The 21231-nt window shown below is 38.4% G+C and overlaps 1 protein-coding gene across 1 annotated transcript in view; it reads right to left on the bottom strand.

Annotated features, from left to right (window-relative positions):
• The window catches only part of LOC132097655 (protein patched homolog 1-like), a 56258-nt gene that overhangs the window by 26966 nt on the left and 8061 nt on the right, over positions 1 to 21231 (bottom strand). The window contains exons 3-11 of the mRNA XM_059503516.1: positions 11500 to 11689; positions 11217 to 11286; positions 11012 to 11103; positions 7165 to 7363; positions 6881 to 7002; positions 5405 to 5552; positions 3690 to 3821; positions 2350 to 2505; positions 2167 to 2265 (exon numbers count right to left, since the gene is read on the bottom strand). Of these exons, the coding sequence (XP_059359499.1) occupies positions 2167 to 2265; positions 2350 to 2505; positions 3690 to 3821; positions 5405 to 5552; positions 6881 to 7002; positions 7165 to 7363; positions 11012 to 11103; positions 11217 to 11286; positions 11500 to 11689 (1208 nt within the window). The remainder of the gene's footprint in view (positions 1 to 2166; positions 2266 to 2349; positions 2506 to 3689; positions 3822 to 5404; positions 5553 to 6880; positions 7003 to 7164; positions 7364 to 11011; positions 11104 to 11216; positions 11287 to 11499; positions 11690 to 21231) is intronic.

Consider the following 21231-nt stretch of genomic DNA (forward strand, 5'->3'; position numbering starts at 1 on the left):
TAACTTGCATTTAAGCTCGCTGATATTTTCATTGAAGAGAGCTGGTAATCACACAACCTGCCATGGCAACTTAATAAGCTCAACTTCTGATGAAAAGATTTCTTTCTCGCCCCGTTATTATGCGGATTTTAAGAGAGAGGAAAAACACAAAAAAGAGATTTTCATTTCCCTCCCTTCTCCTCATCCCTCACTCACACAGAAATATTTTCCATCAAAGGCAGGACATATCCTTTTAAACAAAGCAGCCTGGGGTGCAGAAACATGATTGGCTCGCTGTCTTGTTAGGATAAACTCTCTCTCATCGTTTCAAAGCCATTCAGGGTGCGAGATGCATGAGAAACAGTTCCAAACCCCGCCTCCGTACACACAGAGGTAGAGATGAGGAGAAGGAAAGTAAGAGGGAAAGTTTTTTCTGGTATCTGAGGACGTGCGGGACCACACACGACGTGTTTTAAGACAGGAGTGCTCTGCGATCTCTCTCTCTCTCTCCTCCTACAGGGGAACTGTTTACTTTCCACACAAAAGTGTCGCTGCACGCTGTGCAATCTCACATAAACACAAGCAAATACATGCCTGGACTCAGCCGTCTGCATGAGAGTCATCTAAATCACCTCTCATACACGACCACACGGAAACACACGCCAAAGCTAAACAAAGATACCCTTGACAGATGAATCAACGGAAATGTATACACAATCTACTAAAAAAAACACAGATCATATACACATAAGATTACGGTCGTCCAGTCGAGTCTTGCAAGTAAAACTAACAACTCAAATGCCATTGTTTGAAACGGTTTCACAGAAACTGATTCAAGATTAACACCTGGCAGTACCACGGTAAAGGGATGATATCAGATGGTAATAATACTAGAAAGGCCAAAAGTATGGATAAAAGTAAGAAGTATAAAATACCAACTAATGAACAAATGACTCTAATGAGCTGATCTTTTAATGAATACTCAGTTCAGAAATAGTCTGGAGTTGAATGAACCGAGTACGTCTCCAGTTATCATTACTTTTGGTTATTTTCATCTTCAAACTAAGCAAACATTTGACACAAGGTTTGTGAAATGTAAATCTGGATCCTTACTGATTGTTCATATATAAATATATATATATATACATGAAGAGTTCATTTGCAAGAACACATAACTCTGTGTTTAACAATTTTCAAAAATCATGTTTTTTTCATTGTGCATTCCAATGAATCTCAATCAAACTGGTTATTTTGATTAAGTAAAAATACAGCTAACTAACACAATAAAACACAATAAAAACATGATAACATAAAAAACATGATTTTTGAACATTTAAAAAAATCTTTTCTGTTTTTGCAAATAAACTTCATATAGATACATACATACATACATACAGATACATATATACATTGTATTATGTATATTCATTATGTATATATAAATACACACACCAACAGTATATATTTAAAAAATATTTACATGTATACAGTTATATTCATATAAATTATATAAAAATATATTTAATATATAAACATAACATATTCTTCTGAAATATATATATGCATGTGTGTATTTATATTTAAATAAAAAATATACACAGCACACACACATATATTATGTAAACAAAAACTTTTATTTTGAATGCAATTAATTGTTTGACAGCACTAATATATATATATATATATAAAATAGAAAAAATTTATAAAATACTTGAAGATGAGATATAATTTATAATTATATATATATATATATAAATATTATGTAGTAGAAAACAATGATACTAACATGGTACCATATCTAAAATCAAAACATAACAATGGTAGTACTATGGTACATTTTTTCATCTGTGTTGTTTAGCAGAAACGTCTTGAGTCACACATCATACAGTGGCCTTCAGCAGATCAAAGTACGCCAGTGTTTTTGAAGTTACATCACAGGCCAGGGCAGGTACACACACATTCCTTTATGTAAGTGATAACATGAGGGTACACTGAGGGTACACACTGATATCCCCTTTCCTCCTGATAACATGCTAGCTCCCTCATTTCTGGACGGTCTGCCTTGTCTCAACACTATCTTTGGATGTGTAGTCACTTTTACGCTTCTTAGGGTTTGTGGTGGGAGAAAACAGTTGTTTTTTAGTAGTGTTCCCTGCTCTTCAGGGTGTTTGGGATGAGATAACACACCTCAAATGGAATCCTCTTGTTCTGGCCGGTCTCACTGAACGCGTGAGCCAGGAGAAAGACATCGTCCACCCCTACGCCAAGGGCCAGGAATGGCAACACCTTTAACACATGAAGAGCATCCTACATGTGAGAGATGTAACACGACCGACGGTATCCAGGTTTGCTAGTGTGTGTGTGATGTACCTGTGTGGTAGCGGCGTTAAAGGAGATGCCCAAAAGTGAGCAGAGTCCCAGTCCAGCGGCGACAGAAAGAGTGACCAGCAGCACTCCGGCCAGCCCGACCGCCCCCTGAGACTTGGCGCAGTCCCACCGCAGCATGGTCAGACACGCATAGGCAAGCTGCACACAGATAATATAGCTCTAGCGTTAATCTGACATTATCACGTTACCGCAGCGTTGTTCTCATGAGTGCGGTCACAGCACAGCAGGATCAGGCATGCACTGGCAAGCTGCATGAAACATAACACTAAAGGCCTATACACAGCAAGTATGAATATCAGTATGAAAAACAAGATTTTAAAATGAAAAAATCTATCTCTACCAACTCCTTCACACAATATATTGCAATCAAAGATCAGTTGATCTGATTCTGAGGCTAAGTACATTTTTGTACATTTCTTTGGATCTACAAGGCTTTTTAACTTACAGAGGAGAGAGAGACAGAACATTCAAACTCGCAATTCACATTAGCAGTACAACGTGTGCAGAAACCTGATTGGTCACAGCTTTGACCAGTTGATCTACTGGTCTTTAAGATCCCTATACAATTCGGCTTATTTCAGTCACATCTGACCCCAACTGGACATTTTTCTTGAGCGCGTTTACATAAAACAAACTAGAAGGAGTTGCAACAGCATGAATATAGAGGTCTTGAAATGCATTTTAATAAGATGGAATAATTTTAATCTAATAAAAATTTAATTGCGCATGTTTGAAAGTGCACTTATAGTGTACTTAAAATCTTAAAAAGTACACTTTTATTACTATATAGACTGATACATTGAAGTACACTTTAAAGTACATTTTAAATCATTGTTTTAATAATCTTTTGTCATGCTTTGAAGTACACTTACGCACTGACTAACATTCTAAAGCACATGCAAAATATTATTTTAACTGTATGAGTATGAGTTTCTCATCAATGCCTAGTTTAGTAACCAGCATTATTCAAAAAGTCTCGTGTTCAACAAAAGAAAGAAAGTCATACAGTTTTGGAACTATTTGAGAGTGAGTACATGATCACAAAATTTGATTTGAATGTTTCTAATCCTGAAACTATGTTTTCATTTGAAACACATTTTCCTGTTATTTTGTCATTACGGTTTTAGTGTGAAAGGACCATAACATGATGTTACAGAAATGATCCATACTCCACAGATACACAGATTCTCATGCGAGTCCTCAACAGGTTAAAATGCGTAAAGCACAGTATAGTAAATGAACCTAAAAAAATAAAAAGGGAAGGAAGTCTAGATATAGCAAAAGCTCTTGAGATGGGGCTGGAGATGTGGGAGTTAGTTCACCATTAGGAGGTAGCCACTGGCGATCCGGATCACACTGACATCAGAGAAGGACTTGAGGATGTCTTCCAAGGTGGTGGTGGTGAATGTGAGAACTTTCTGAGACGAATTTACTGACACGCTCTGCTGGACAACCTGAGGACACAAAGGACGGAAGAAAGAAGGACAAAAAACAATGTTGTTTACCTTCAATTAATTTACACCCTTTCTACAATCTTCTCACTGCTCATCTTTTCTTTGTTTTGTGCTTCCCTCAGGCCAATGAAAGTAATTAAATAACGTGGAAATCACTGTCCCGCAAATGTTTCACCAGCACAATTATCCAAGAAATGAATATCACCCCGCCCACGCCCCCCTGAAACCACACACACACACACACACATCCACAAATGCACACATGTTCAGCCCTGCACACACACGCACCAGAAAGAAACCCTATGGCAAGCGGAGGTCAGGGCTGACAAAACAGAGACCAGATGATGTCACACACAAGCTACCAATGGGACAGCAGCTGTGAAAGAGATTGCGCGCTGAGCGGGTTAATGTGTTCCAGACAGTCCTGTCAAACACACACACACACACAGATACCACACACGCTAAAACACACACACAGACACACAAGTGCTGGGGCCGCCACACCAAGAGGGGTTGATTTTGCAACGGACACCCACACTAGCAAAAACAGGCTGTCCTGTAATGCTGCCACCTCAGAATAAATGAGCAAATCTGTAATTAAATCACACTAAAATGATTTCGCTAACACTTTAAAATAAGGTTCAAGTTGTAAACATTAGTTAATGCATTAAATAACAGTAAATAATACTATAAAACTTTTATTAATGTTGCATAATGGTCATTTTTACTAAATACTAAATAATGTTTACTACGAATATACTTTTGTAAAGTTATATTTGTTAATAATACATTCATTTATGTTTATTTTTATATCTTCAGATATTATATATAAAATATAAACATTATGCAACATTAATAACTGCTTTAAAATAGTGTTAGTTCATAACACCTAATCCATCAACTAATGTTAACAAATTGAACTTCATTAATAAATTCAGTAAAAATGTTCATTTCTAAAATTACTATAGTTGATTTGTTTAATTTATGTTTATTCATACAACTTGAAATTTTATATAAATGCTGCAAAAATGTTATTCCTACACCTCAATGTAAAGGACTGAAATAAAGAAATATTTTGGATGAGATAACATAACACATCTAATACACGTGAAGGTTTTAGCGTACATATTTCTACAGCGTCCCATCACAACCGTTCCTGACTTTATAGATGTGCCCCGTTTTTCCCAGTTCACACTTAAGCTGAGCATTTAAAGTATGAGGAAGAAAAAAAGGGAAGTCTATGCCTTTGAAAGACTGCACTTAAACAGCTGGGTCCTGACCACAAGAGACACAGCCCCTTTGGAATGTATGCATTACTTATGACTCAAGATGAATGCCTTCACACTGTATGAGTGCATGTATGTGAGTGTATGTTCCAGAAAACACAACATCGGGCTGGAGGAATGAATCGGGCCTCCTAAACGGTTCCTAACAAGATCCAGTTTTAAGCAAAGTAAAACTTGATGCACAAATTAATTACTACAAATACTACAGCAGAAAAAAGCCCTGTAAATATCTCTACAGTAGACTGCAGTCTGGACATCCACAGAGAATCCTTTCCATCAGATGAGATGCGCATTTACCTCAGAGTATCTCCTCTGCCAGGCCTCTAGTATGGCAGCTGCTTTGTCCTCGTTCCAGTTGATGTGCGAGACCTCCTCGTATTCCTTCAAGTGCTCGTACATCTGCTTTGGGGTCATGAGCTGGAACATGGTCTGGAGGGCCTGTGCACTGTGAGGAAGAGTAGAGTGAAGGTGAACTAAACATCGGGTATAAACTGACCAAGTGTTTCACTGCCGAGCAGATGTGAGATTGGAATAAGTGTGTGAAAAGAGTGTGCTAAAAGTCCCCAGATGGTCCACTATTTCTGGTAGCAATTTTATGACATGTTAGTGTGTCTCAAAACTTGCCTACTGCTACAAACTCAAAAGAATCAACTTTTTCTTCACACACACACACATACAAAAAGGTTTTGAGATTTGCAGTTGAAAAATATCTAAATATAAATTCTCAGAGAATATAACCAATATACTGAACCATCTGTTAAATATTTCTAATCCCCTGACGTTGTAGGCAACAGTCTAAATCATTCAGAATCAACTTTACTGACCTAAGACTCTTTACTCTGAATCATGAACTGAGTCAGCTCATATCCTCAGTGAACCAATTCGTCTCGAAACAAGTCGTTATATACTTTTTGAAAGCAACATAAAAAATGAAATTTTTTTAATGTTATTAAAAGTTTGATTTTTGTTATTAATATATATTTTTTTATTTAACAAATGCTGGAAAGGTTTTATGATGGCTGCTGCAAAAACGAATCCTACCGCAAACACAGTCTTGACCTTGTCTGTCACTACTTGGGGATAAAAACCTCAAAAAGAACCACTAATATGCTGAAAAACAGCGGCCTGTCACTTTGCTCCACAGACGAGCTAAAGCTTCCCCAACTGTAGAGTACAGACTCCCTCAAGTGGACTGTCAACCTACTATTGTTCAATGATCACTTCTTGAAAGAAATACTCTTGACTTTCTCTTTTCAGAAAACCACAGTTTTCAGAGTGAAAGGATTCCTAGAAATCACAGCGGATGATTCCAGGGCCACTAGAGAATATTTTCCGCCACCAGCACTGTTGTGCATTAACATTTTTGGGACGTATAGTAACGTTCTTTCATAATGAGGATGATGAATTCTATCCCCTCTCAAGTCTAAAGAGGTCTGGGGAAAAATGTTTCGCTCTTAGAGTAAAGCTGTGGCTTCTTTCAGTCTGTGGGAATGAATACTAATATGCAGTTTACTAATGATTACAATTTGCCAAGCAAGAAACAAAAAACAAACCTCACAGTGTATATGTGAGTGCATACGTGAGAGGGAAAGACAAAGTGATCATTTATCCACTGCCACGTAATGCCCAAAAATTGTCAAACTGTGACAAACTTAAACACACACTTCATTTTTGCCTTTCTCTCTCTTCTATGGTTTTCATAATGATATCTTCCCATTACAAGTAAGAAAACATAAATCCATTCAATGTTTAAATCTCAAAGTTTTCTCTTACCTCAGAAGTTTGCCACTGTCGTTCTTCTTGGTCCCACCTACGATAAGCTCCTCCTGCCAGTGCATGTACTTTTTGGAAAGCCCATAGCAGCCACCAGTCAGAACACCAGCCACGTCAAAAGGCTTAAGAATTTGACAGATGGTAAATCAGAGACACGCGCGAGATGCAAAACAACATTGATTTAATAAGTGAATCTTTATCTGCAGCCTATGACTTCAAAAACAGACACCAAATACTCGTAAATGATTTTCAGATATATGTCATCCCTTGTCTGCTGAACTCACCCGTGTTATGTTCTTGTTGGGAGCTGACAACGGGCAGTCGGGGTCCGTGGGATTCAGGCAGGGGCGGTCCATATAGCCATGGCCCACCTCTGCTTTGACCAGTATCTCCTCCCAGCTGTCCACCTGATACTTCATCATCTTCAGCCCAGCAATGAATCCCATCGGATCAAAGTTGGTCCATTGCAATGTGTCTTTGCCGCTTTAGGGAAAAGCAACTATTTTATTGTGGGATGTTCACATAGGACATGTTATGGCATTAAAAACAGTCTGATGAAGCACAACGGAATTGAATTGGAAACAAGGTTATAGGTGGATTAACTCCCATAGACTAATTCTAATGCATAATTCAAGTTCAAGTTCAAGTCTGCTTTATTGTCAATTTCCACATGTACAGTACATACATACAGAGAATCGAAACTGCGTTACTCTCAGACCCCGGTGCATACAGATAACATTAACATTAAAGCCTAAAAAAATCTAGATCAAATATAAAATGTAGATACAACTATAAAATAAGGGAATGTAAAAAAAAGGCATATAATAAAATTAAAAATAAAGTTAAATAAAGCAGCAAATGACCGATATAGTGCAAATCAATGAAGTGAACAACAGTGCAGATAAAAGATTTTTAGTGCAAAAAAAATCCCTTATTAAAAGTATCTTATTAAGTCTGATTAAAGTGACAAGTGACAAAGGGCTCAAGAGCAGTTATTTTATTTAACTGACTGATGAGGTAGTAGAATGACGTCAGTTCCATGCTGAATGAGGTAGTGAGCAGACCAATGCTGCACAACTAGTGACTAGTGCATGCCATCATATAATTAGTGTGTGTGTGTGGGGGGGGGGGGGGGGGTCATAGTTCAGTGGTGCCTGGGGTAGAAGAGGGGAGGGGGGGCAAGTTCGGGAGGGAGTTCAGCTTCCTAATCTGAGTACTCTTGCATTATCCCACATTTCTAAGGATTGGTCCATTGTTGTAAACCTGATGTTGATCTGCTACAATTCAAATGTTTTAAAAAAGTGGCACTCACCAATGCTGCATGTATTAGTTAACAAATACAGAACTGCTATTACAATTTAAAATCACTGTTTTCTATTTTAAAATATTTTAAAATGTTATTTATTCCTTTTAGCAGCTATTTATTACTCTAGTCTTCAGTGTCACATGATCCTTCAGAAATCATAATAATATGCTGATTTGGTGCTAAAGATACATTTCTTACTATTATCAATGTTGAAAACAGTTGTGCTGCTTAATATTTCTGTGGAAGGTCAAAGGAACAGCATTTATTTGGAATCAAAATCTAACAATCTAAATCTTGTAAATGCCCATTTTGATCAGTTTTTTAAGTCCTTGCAGAATAGAAGTATTAACCCCTAAGCGGTCAAAGATCGGCGACGGCCCAAGAATATTGATGTTTGACTTCCACAGCACATTAAAACATCACACGCTTAATTGATCTGGACAAACTGTGTATCATGAGAAAGATTAAAGGCTCCAGCTTCTATATTTGACCACTGTTTGATATAACATTGTAGTGACAGTAATTTAGTAATTGTCAGTAGTGCAAAATAATAAACCCGTACATGTTGCATTGTAAATCTGTACATCTGTACAGCTGCAGAACAGGTGCAATTATGCTTCATGATAACTGACGTAAGGTCACAAGAAAATGTTTTGTTGAATTTTTTTAGAAAGACTTTTGATAACAGGCCGCTAAATGTATATTTGGATCGAAGCGAAGTGGCTTGTAATGCTAGAATAAAGGCTAATACTGCCTGAATAAAACAAAAGAATGATGACAAAGGAGAAATGATTACGTCTCATGCCTGGCGGAGGTGTGTAAGGCTCGTTGCATGAGAACAATGGCTTCATGAATGGGGAAGTGACAGCACACAAGAGAACTTACAGAGGGCCATAATTTTTTTATTAGCTTTTTATTAGCCTTCTCTAAAAACACACATTACATAATCTTAGAAATGTTTCATAAAATGCACAGTTTTAGAGATAATGTCCTCAGATTTGGAATGAAGCTTTAGTAGACTTATGGCTTTTCCTTTAGTGTGTTTCTAAAAACATTTACCACAGCGACATCATTTTTTTATACATTTAAATATATATATTCTTAATATTTGTATTTTTGTTTTTATGTTTGAGCTTATATATCTCTATTATCATAACAGTCTGAGTAAGTCTGTTTCTTGAACAGTAAACTTTGAAGTGTCAGCTTTGTGAATATACCCCGATTATGTATCTAGTCAGAAAGTTTATTTTGGGTATGTCATTTGTGTCTCCATGCCAAAAATGGGGGGTGATAACAAAGGGGTAAATTTTTTTATTTTTTTTTATTAATCTGACTGACCCAAAACTTTTGATCGGTAGTGTATGTTTAACCATGAAGGAGAAGCACAAACTGAGCCCTGCTTATGGGATGTTGGATGTGCTTTAAGTGGTTGGGCATAACTACGGGGAGCGGATGAAGGGTGACTGGATGGAATGTCGAAGGCTTAGGGATTGATGGATGCTGCACGTCACAGCGGTGGCAGCAGTAATGTAGTTGGGATTGGATTTCAGCCTGCCTCCATAATAACAGCTTTGAGAAAATGGAATCAATCCGCTCATCTGATCTTTATCCCCTCTAATTATACTGCTGTGCCGGGTGATCCTGCTCAGGGCCTGGCATATCCCCACAACTAACAGCCCAACGCAGCAGTTTCACGAACCTCCCATACTTCAGTTGTTTTTTTCAGCAGCCTCTTTCTCTTGCCGCGTCTTCACCCGGGCTCCCATCCCACCCGTACGCTTGACTCTAACCTCATATGGCCTTCCTCTCACTGAGTTCAACATGCCACTGACTGACTCTCTAAGCCGCCCTCTGTCAAACCCACTCCACCTTTCCATCCCTGCACCATCTTTCTCTCATTTCTCGCTCTTTCTTTCATTCTTTCCTTTTTTCTGTATGTGTTTCCTTCTGTTCGCCCCACTCTCTTTCTCTTCTGGCAGGCCTGCAGCGGTTCAGACCACATTGTATGTGCCTAACCAGGCTTGAGTCATTATTCCAAGTCCCCCAACCAGAACACAGTAAAATCCTTATTTACCATCCATGATAGAGGGAGAGAGGGAGGGCAGAAAAACTTTTGCAGACTTGGTGGTTGTCTACTGAGTGTAACTGTTGCAAGAAGCCATTAGCAGCAGAAGTGGAACAATTGTGTGAGGCTTTGAGCAGTACACCATCACAATGAAGGCCTTCAGAAAACACCACAGGAGCACCACTTAGCACAATATTATTCATGATTCATTTAATTATTTCTTCATGGAAAATCATATGTATTTGTCTAATTTGTAAAAAAAGAAAATTATATAATCGTTAAATTAAACCAACAGAGAAGTGCAAACAGAACTTGATTCAATATTCAAACATCCTTCCTGCACTTTATGGACTTAATCTTACATGCATAGGGCAAGTGGTTTTAGCCATTTTCTGATAGTTTCTGTTTAACTCATAGATGAGTAAAAATGACTTAAATCACATTAAAAATCTTGCCTGAATATGATTTTTAAACAAATTAAAAATTTGTTTTTTTTTTTAGAGGTAATTTATCAAATAAACACTGTCAAATCCTCCTTTCACCACCTCTCTTGATTGGAAGAAAAAACATTTTCCTAAAAATTTATTGTGCTTGTTTATTGGTTTTCAACATGGCTTTATTCACAGGAAGGACATGTCAGTGAAACGTTTAGTGTATGAAAATGGCCCTTCTGGCAAATCAACTTGATGTCAAATCCCAGACAAGACAGGATCAAACATTACAGACTCCAAGCAAATACAGAAAGGTGTGAGCAACTTACGGGAGGTAGACCGTTCCCGAATGTAGCTTAGCACCTTCCCAGAAGCAGTCTAGAGGAGTGATGATCAGACATGGGTAGAGTTTCTCTATGATCTAAACAAATAAATGCGCCATTACTGTCACCAGCCCTTAGAGGTCATCCTCTGAAGTTTAACTTTTTTACTAAAACATGGATCTGAAAAGATACTGTAACAATTCTTTCTTACCTGGTCCACAATATGAGTTTCTGTAACAAGTTCTCCTGATTTGTAGCATAAATCTTCCAATTTCCATTGCCTGGAAACAGCGGAAATGAGATGAACTATAATTTTGTGGACTACCATTAAAGCAGAAAACTCAAAAGAAATAGTGACCAGTTACAGGACTTTAAAAAAAAACACACTTTCCCAAATGTAAACCTATAATTTTGGTTGACAAAAAATTCCAAGGACATGTTATTCATCAATTACTCAAAAAGAAATAACTCTTCAGAAGTTGGTGTGCTGTTACCTGTTGTACATGTAAACGTGCACTCGGCTGGCCTTCATGGCAGAGTCGAGGTGCTGCTTGAGCGCCTCTACGGTCAGAATGTCAGCACCTTCCTGTCGTGGCGTCTGTATCATGAGCTGAGGACTAAACATGGCCTCCTCTCCGATCTTCTGCCGCGTGTACTTGAGTTCCTGATTCACCCTGCCGCCCACTATGAAACCGAGGAGAAGAATGATGAAGAAGACTTTCAGATGATGTTCCATAACCTTTTAGTACTTTTATTTATTAGCAGATTTAAGAAGTAATGGGAAATAATATGGAGAAAAGAGGGAATAAATGCAGCATTAAACTTTGCTTCAAACTCTACAGCTTAAAGGGATAGTTCACCCAAAAATGAGAATTCTGTCATTAATTACCCTCATTTTGTTCAAACCTGTAAGACCTTCATTCATCTTCGGAACACAAATTTGTTCTGTTCTGTGTCAGCAGCACCATGCGCGGCTTACGCTTTGATCTGAACGTAAACAACATATCCACGTACATACGTTGCATGTGTTGTTTACTTATGTGATACTATCCAAAATGGCACCACTATAGGGTGACACGGAGGAGACGAATTGTTGAATAAAGTCGTTATTTTTGTTAACTTGAGCACAATAATTATTCTCATAGCTTCGTAAAATCACGGTTGTACCACGGATGTCACATGGATAATTTTAACAATCTCCTTGCTACGTCTCTGGACCTTGATCATGTTAGGATCCTTGCTGTCTATGGGAGGAGCTCTCAGAAGTCATCAAAGATATCTTCATTTGTGTTCCGAAGATGTCATTTGTTTGTCAACCCAGATGACACTAGTTGTGAAATAAGATGCATGCAAACATATTTTCATCCGTATTAATTTGCATTAAACAGTCTTTTTAGCTCATCACATTCAATTTATCAACTCACCTGTGGCGGGGAACAATGAGTGTATATTATTTATATTTATTTATTCACTTATTTATTTACTTGTTAACATAAAAAAGCAGCTGAAACCCCCACAATAAACAAAGCAGCATGATAAAATGTCAGTCATAACTTCTGCTGGTACACAGGGTCAAGCACAGTTTCATGATAATCAATCATATCCTCCATCCTTGATGAAAGGAAACGCTAACACATGTACAGGCTCCCATATGTCCTGTTAACTCGACTTCAAAATGCCTTTCAGTACACCCTTTAACACCTGCAGTCTTCTTCTTAACAGCCTTCAGATCCAGGCCTATGAGTTACGAGTGTGCGAGCAAGTGCGTCTGCAAGCGCACACGTGTGTGTAAGCGCTCGGCTGCTTTATTGTGCTCGGGCAGTGGAGTCGTTGTGTGGCACACCTAAGTTCTGCACTGGAACAGCGAGCCCTCACAGATACAAAAGCAGCCTTTCAAAGCGTCCTGCTGAACACCGTCCAAGCCTGACTCTCAAAGCTGTCGATTCTTCACGCGCTCTCTACCTGACCTCTGAGAATAGAAGACTTCTCCATTTCAAGGATCAAGCACTCTAGAAAGCGGGCAACACGGTTCACAAGGACTTCACAGTTATTCTGAACCGGGTAATTGTATAGTCGCAGACAGGTAATCGGCCAATACCTCGTAACGTAATCAAGAAAGTCATCTAATGGTGTGGTGTGTTTTGGACGGCAGGTTGCGTGATTCTGAAGCTCCTCTGAGATGTTGAAGCAGGGAGGAGGGTTCATTCATGGTCAACTGTCACACTTTGAAGCACTGAAGGTAAACTCAACCATATTTCACTAAAAACTATTCTGCCAGAGAAGATATTCTGAAGGAATATCCACAAAGGTGAAAGCTTTGCTTGTGATTTACAAGGGACAGTCCTGTTTTTTAACACTTTACAGGAGTTGTTCGCAATTGGCGCCAGAAAAAAAAAAAAAAAGAAGTTGCCATTAAAATAGATATAGTATCTAGTTAGATGTTAACACTTAAACTACATTTAACACGTTTTACACGTTGGCTTTTTCCATATTGAGGTACATTTTCAGTATATTTCAGAAAGCGTATCACAAAGGTTAAAGAGATAGTTTACCCAAAAAGTCTGTCGTTCCAAACCTGTAAGACCTTCGTTCATCTTCGGAGCACAAATTTTGATATTTAAGATGAAATCCGAGAGCTTTCTGACCCTCCATAGACAGTGGAACGACCTTGCTTCATGGTTCTCTCGTGTACGTACGTCAAATACTGACACGGAAGAGAAGAAATTGTTGAGTAGTCTTTGTTTTTTGTTTTCTTTGCACACAAAAAGTAGGCTATTTTCGTAACTTCATAAAATTAAGGTTGAACCATTGGTCACATGGATTATTTTAATGGCGGTAGCTGCGTTGTTGTATATGCAGGGAAAGAAAAAGCTCTCGGATTTTACCAAAAACATCTTAATTTGTGTTTCGAAGATAAACGAAGGTCTTACAGGTTTGGTACGACATGAAGGTGAGTAATTAATGACATAATTTTTATTTTTGAGTGAACTATTCCTCTAAACATTATGACACTCACATGAACCCCCTTCAACTGTATTAATTTAGGGGGATAATTCAAAGTCTGAGACCTACATGCAAAACAAACTGTAACAAGAGATATTTCAAAAATATTCTTTTGTAGAACCCAATGAAAATGGATTGTGTGACCTTGAACTACAAGGCAGCAACTTTAAGAGTGCACTCTCTACTTTTGTAGCACATTTACAGTGATACGAACAAAGAAAAATGAAGTCAGAATCATATGTTAGTGATTTTCAATGTTTTTCTAAGAACTTATACTTGCAGGTTTCAAAGTACTCTTCCACCTAGTTGTGTGTGGCTACAAGACTTAGGCTTTTCACAATTTTTCCACAATCTGAACATATGTGAGAATGGTCTCAATTTCACGCAGTATAAACAAGCATGAAAAAAAAAAAAAAATAAAACAAATTCGCATCAATTCATCTTTTTTGACTGTTTTTTTTCCCTTCCCTCAAAACCACTCAAACTTCAAAAAAACAGAAACATCTATCACGCTTGGTAACTAAAGCAAGAAAATGTCTTTTTCTCATTAGCCTACTCCAGCACCGGGGGGAAGGGCTATGTAAAACAATCTGTAACAACTTATAAGCAATAATCCAATTTAACAATGGTTTTCAACTCACGAGACAGACTTACATTGAATATTTTCAAACCGTTGTAATTGTATTAAAGTTGAAAATAACCATGCTTTTTTTCTCAGGGCAGACCACCCAGCCTGTGAAAAAGGCTGAGAAGGAGGGAAATGTCTAGAAGCATTAAGGAAATCCAAAGGATTTCTTTTTACTTGGGCCCAAATGTACATCTGATCTTGTTTTGAGGCTTGTTTATAATATCCCTCATTAATTGCAGCTTCAAGCGAGCCTGAGCTTTACTTCAACATGATTATTGGGACCAGGATGATTGCATCCCAAACAAGCTTAGCATGTTCCTGATTGTGAGGCCCTGGGAACTCCAACATGTTTTGGAGATGAAACAACCTCAGATGTCAGCTTTTCAATCAGAAAAGTCTCCACTCTGGATTAACATGAACTAGGTCACCTTTACATCATGAATGGCTTCACTGATGTACGTCAAGACCTACAGAGGCAACAGGAAGGAACTATAACAACGAACGTCGGACACTTCACAGAGAAAGACTTCACTTTTGTTGGAAACGTCATAATACAATCTGAACCCTGGAGAATTCAAGACCTCTTGCACAGGTTCTGGGGTCACAAATGGCCTTGCCTCAGGTGTGAAATGAACACCAAAAGAAAATGTGTGCGAGAGAAAGAATGACAGGGAACAAGAGGTCAATTCAGTCAAACATGACTGCAGGTGTGTTTAAAGCTCTTTAAAAAACCAGCACGAAATGTCTAATCCTGGAGATCAAATCTTGAGAAAAAGGCCATAAACTGCATCAACAAGGAAAAGGTGTAGATAAATTACAGCTGCAGAGAGATGGAAATTGTGTGAAATACAATCTTCTAGAGCACAATATTGAACCATATGTGCTAATCAAAAAAAAAAAAAAAACATTAGGTCAAGGACTTGAGAACCAGTTCTTAATAACATAATATTATTTTTAATGAACAAGCCAAAAAGACTCATGAAACAGACTTGAAATCCATTTTGAACAACTCAATCTATGAATCAGTCAAAACAGTTCTTGAATAGCAAGTCATGTCTAACGCAATGTGACAGAATGCATGACAACGTACAGTATACAAATTCAAAATATTTGTTAATGAAAGCACATTTCAAGAAAAAAATTATCAAAAACGTTTATGCACGTAAATACATGTGAATATTTTCAAATTATACTGTATGTGTGTGTATTTATATATACATAATAAATATACACAGTACACACACATATAGCATATTAACAAAAACTTTTATTTTGAATGCGATTAATCGCGATTAATCATTTGAAAGCTCTAATAAAACTTTATCATTTCTTTACAGAATTTATAATTACAATAATTAAAAAGAATTATTATTACAACATTATCAATTTTAATTATGAATAATAACAAAAATCAACAACAATAATAAGGGTATGATCTCTATGAACATAAGAATTAACTGCTCATGTGATCAGATGTTCCACAAGAAAAGCTGTAAAAATTTGCAACCGATTATTTGTATATTTCCTGAAGCAAAAAAAAAATTATCACAGCAAAACAAAAGGCAACACAGCAAAATAATAGAAAGTTGGTGCAGTAGGTAAGACACTTATAAACAAATCACAAAAACATTAACAGATAATATTTTTCGCTAACTAATATGTTGCTACTTAAGACAGCAAAAACAAGTTTAAATGTAAAAGCAAAATTTCCATATTTGACTACAACCCACAGGTGTGTACTGCAAGGGGTGCGGAGCAGCATGGCAGCCAATGAATCTGGTGTGAATGTCAGTGTGTGTTGGTGCCTCCACTGGGCCCATTCAGTTTGTTGCATAACATTAACCCTTGAACCTCCTTTTCACAAACAGGGGGAGCTGCCATTGGAAGGACTCTCCCAATGCCCTGAGTTTTCAAGCGGCGCAATACTATTCTCGCCATTCAGCTGCAGAGTGGCTTTTGAGTGGCCGTTTCAGAGGGGTGTGAGGGGTTTGGTACAAAAGAAATACCCCACCCACAACCCCCCTACACCTCCACCACGCCAAAACCAATGCTTCCAATCCCTTCAAGATCATGACATAACTCCACACTACTGCAAGCTCCCCTACCGCCCACCACTTCATCCCGCCGACTACGCCAATCACGCGGCTGGATGGCCGGGAGGAATGGTTGCTGGGGTCGCACCGTGATGGGATGGTGTGGCTTATGGCAGCTTTTTTAGGTGGGGGGGTTGGAGGAAGGGGCTCTGTGTGGTAATGCCGGCACTGGGAGGCACTTTTTATGACTGTGTTGCGGGCGGGATTAGCTGGATTAGACTCCAACCCAGAGAGACCCCCTGTGGTCGCACGGAAGTTTCTGCACAGGGTCATACAGCATGAACTCTCTCCCTCGCACAACCCGCTCAACTCTAAGAACAAACCGCAGCACACTGCAACCAGCCCAGTCAATGGCAGACAGCTTCGACATACCTGCAAACCGGAAAAAGATCTTCCCATCTAAACCAATGCATTTCATTCGTACGAAGAAAATCGGGGGGTTCAGGGGAAAAATAAGTTGCTGTTTCCACACGCCAATTTTAATAGCGAAACAAATAAGTAACATATCCGTAAATAGAGTTGTAATGGCTCCATATGTTGACCATCACCATACTTCACTTTTCTGCCTTTTGCAGAAAATAAATGAATGGTGGGAAAGAGGGAAAGTTAAAGTGGGAGAAAAAGAAAAAGTGAGGAGAAGAGAGAGAGTCCCTGACCCGCAGCTGTAGCACAATGCCCCCGAGCAGCTTGTTCGAACCCTGACACAAATTTTACACCGCAGCTGCCATTTACTCCACACTGCATTACCATATGTATGGCCAGCTCTCCCCTAATTATGCTAATCACCTGTCCAGATCTGCCCCACGTAAAATGGATGTATTTAGCAGTCCACTGCCTACAAATACAGCTTACTGCAATCCAGAGATGTACATTCAGAGGGGCCTGAATGGGTAGATTTTTCCACGTTGCTGGCTTCATTCAAGTCCCTTCCCTTGAAGAAAAAAACTATTCAAATGAACTGGATCACACTGCAACAAAAAGCATGGGGAAAAGTGTGTGTGTGGGTTGGTGCACGCTCAAGGTTGGGGGGTGGTACTGTGCGTGCACCTACCCAAACATTTGGTGAGTTTTGGCAAAATAAGATATCACTGGGACATTTCCAGTTAGCCAGGGTTTTAAAATAAATACATCACTTATTATTACATTGCTTTCTAGAATAGAGTTTTCTGATTGACTGATTATAGGAGTCTGTGGAATAACCACGGCTAATCTAAATGAACTAATACCTTAATTAAAAACGGCAACAGATGCACTAATCATTTCCATGATGGTCTTATGTGCTATTTAAAAAAATCGAAAAATCCCTCTTGGTTGACAATAAAACATATTAGCGAAAACTTCTTGCAGCTTACATCAAGCATGTTTTTAAGTTTCACTTTTCACCACAAGTTCACAAATCCATTCCCAAAGAACTGAATGTAAATTGGTCTAGGTGTGGGCCGAAGTATAACTTTGTAGCATCCTGGCCCATACGTACAAAGCTTAAACTGAAACAGCAGATTGCAAAAAAACGGCTGTTCTAGCCAAAACACAAATAACACTTCAGCTACTATGCTCCCCTCCCCCTCTCGCTCTCTTTCGCTGAACTCCTCCGCCCCTCGGCCACAGAGAGAGGGAGGGTGGAGAGGGGGAGGGCCGGACCACCCGGCATCCATGGCAGGACTCTGTGTTTACATTGCTGCGCTTCACTCTGTAATACATCTGGCATCCCAGGGCTGGACTCCCAAGTGAAGGTGGGTGGAGAAGGGGGGTGTCAGTGAGAGGAGCGCGGAACGGGGGGCTGAAGTGTAGTGAAACCATTCGGAAGAAAAGAGAGGCGAAGGGGAGTCGGAGAAAGTGAGAGAGAGAGGGAGAGAGAGCGTGCGCAAGTCTTTTCCGTCATTTCAGTGTCTCTGTTTTTTGAATAACATGGAGTGGAGGTATGCAGAATATAAACACAGGAATTGGAGGGCTGTCAGGATGCCGGTTGTGGATGGGAGTTGACCTATTTGTATCTGACTTCCCCACACTTGCGTCAGTTTTAAAACTGTCAAGGTTGCCGCTGAAGAAATCATGATTTATAGACAGTGTAATATATGATAATCAGATGTATGTCTGAAAAAATTCTAAGTATTAAACAAACTGCATGTGCCTCGTACAACAGCATTTGTGCTATAGACTTGAATGGCACCTCAAATGGTGTGGATTGTTTAGAAGCGCACCTTTGTGTTTCTAAGTGATCAGACTCACAACTTCCACTTGGTGAAAAAAGCTCAAAAGTCACATAGAGTTACATTTGAGAAAGCACTTGAGCCATACAGGAACCAGAATTTCACAGTATCCACTTAGCAACCACCCAGAACACCCTAGCAGCCACATATTTAACAATACCACCCTAGCTTTATGGCCGTGAGTTTTGTACAGTCAACTGCCAAAATACTACCATCAAATATTTATTGGCGAACTGTGACAGTAAATATCTTTAAACTGTTATCTTATGTGTTACCAAAATGAATAGGTCCCTCAGTTTTCATAGACTTTTTAAAATACACTGCACTTTTCCTTTTCTAAGCAATCAGACTTACAAATTTCACCTGGTGGAGAAAACAGGCAAAAATCTCATAGAGCTTCATTTGAGAATATCGCTGTATCCACTTAGCAAACATAATTGTTTTTTATGATACAAAATATATTTGGCACACAAAACAAGATGACAGAAAGAGAAATTCACCATTTAATTAAATGCATACAAATGTAACTTACTGATGTATCATTCTGTCTTAAATCTCCTTATACAAGCCATATAGATATGGAACAAAATTAAGGGAAGTGATCAGGCATTTTATTTTTGGAAATAATATTTTATTCACAGCATTATCTATCTTAAAAATCAAAACAGTCCTGAGCCAGATCAAGCATTAATCCATGCAAATCAAACTATCATGTTAATGAAGTATTTTTTACCACTGCTTACTTTAAAGCAATCTATTGCATAAAGTGTTATATATATAAATATATATATATGCTATAGTGTTATAAATGTGTTGTGACGTGACTGAAGTGCTGATTGGAGAGCTGCTGCAAACTAGGGCTGCAACTAACGATTATTTTGATAATCGATTAATCTGTCGATTATTTTTACGATTAATCGATTAATCGGTTTATGTACTTATATTTTAGTTTTTCCCATTTTTTTCCCCAAGTAAATTATTAATAAATGGTCTTTATCCTTCAGCATAGATTTTTTAAGAGATTTTAACCATTTTGCACTGTCATATCCTCATCAAAAATATACCTGGAGTTGTTTTATTATGTGTTAGTAATCCTTTGTCGAACTCTTCTGCAATCAAAACACTGACCCATACTCTAGCAAATTTCACAAGGAGATTTCAAATAATGTTTTCACCATGGCAGTCCTTAGAGCTCCTAAAGTAGTTTAACATCCCGAACAAAGCTTATTAAGGAATCTTTCAGAACATATTTTCACGAAGAATAAGGATAAAACAGAATAAGATTGCAGTGCGTTGTATTTTATTATTTACTGGGAAACAGCTTTATAGCTTATGCTGTGAAATTGTAAACAATCCTTCGAATAAAGTGCTAATGGCATGAAACCTGAATGGAACTCACAATTTAAAGTAAAATCCATCAGAAGGTTGTCCAGAAAAAAAAATTGGACACACACAAAAAACCTGCTGTGTGAAAAAGAGCGGTGAATACTTAGAAAAAAAGTGCATTTCAAATATCTTTAAACATTTACCTCTCTCATTCAGTCATAATTAGGCTGCAAGACTGAATTTTGAACTGGTAAACGACAAACTGATCACAGAACATGTTTGTAAAGCTTTAAATGTTAACTGTTAAAAAGCAATGTTCTCAGCTTTTACGACTAAACATTTGCAAAAAACATTGTACTGGAGAATCTGCACAAATGAAAGTCTTAGGGGCCGTTCACAAATCGCGCCTAAAAACGCGTGGAAAACGCTAGGCGCACCGCTTTCTCCTTCTTTCCAAAGCGCTCGGGCAGAAGCGCCCCTGAGGCGTCTGCCTTTGCTAAGCAACCATGACGTGCTCTCTCCTTGAAGACGCAGAAATTTCAGCAAAGGATAAATGGATTTGATGCTCAAAACATCGCTTGCAGTAGCTCTGCTACTAAATTTATTTCAAAATGGAAATCCATATACAACTACGATCAGCTGTTCCTTTCATCTTGACTGAGCTTTTAACGTTGTTATGGGAAAGGATGAAGCTGATTGGTTAGTTCTTGTCACATGACCCGCGGTGCGCTTGCCGCATTCTGAAAAGTTTAAATGTTTTTAACTCGATGCGGTGCGGTGTTGGAAATAACGAACTTGAGCGCGCAAAAGACGCGATATGTGAACGTCCCCTTAAACAGTTCAGTAGTGCAGAGTTTACAGGTTACTCTTCTTTTTTAAAGGCTCAAAGTAAAGTTCTCCCTCCGGTGGCTCATTACTGCCACACTTTGGTCACCGCAGATTTGAAATATGCGCGAAATAAGCCGC

This window comes from Carassius carassius, chromosome 21 (assembly GCF_963082965.1).
Source record: "Carassius carassius chromosome 21, fCarCar2.1, whole genome shotgun sequence".
In the NCBI taxonomy this organism is placed as follows: Eukaryota; Metazoa; Chordata; class Actinopteri; order Cypriniformes; family Cyprinidae; genus Carassius; species Carassius carassius.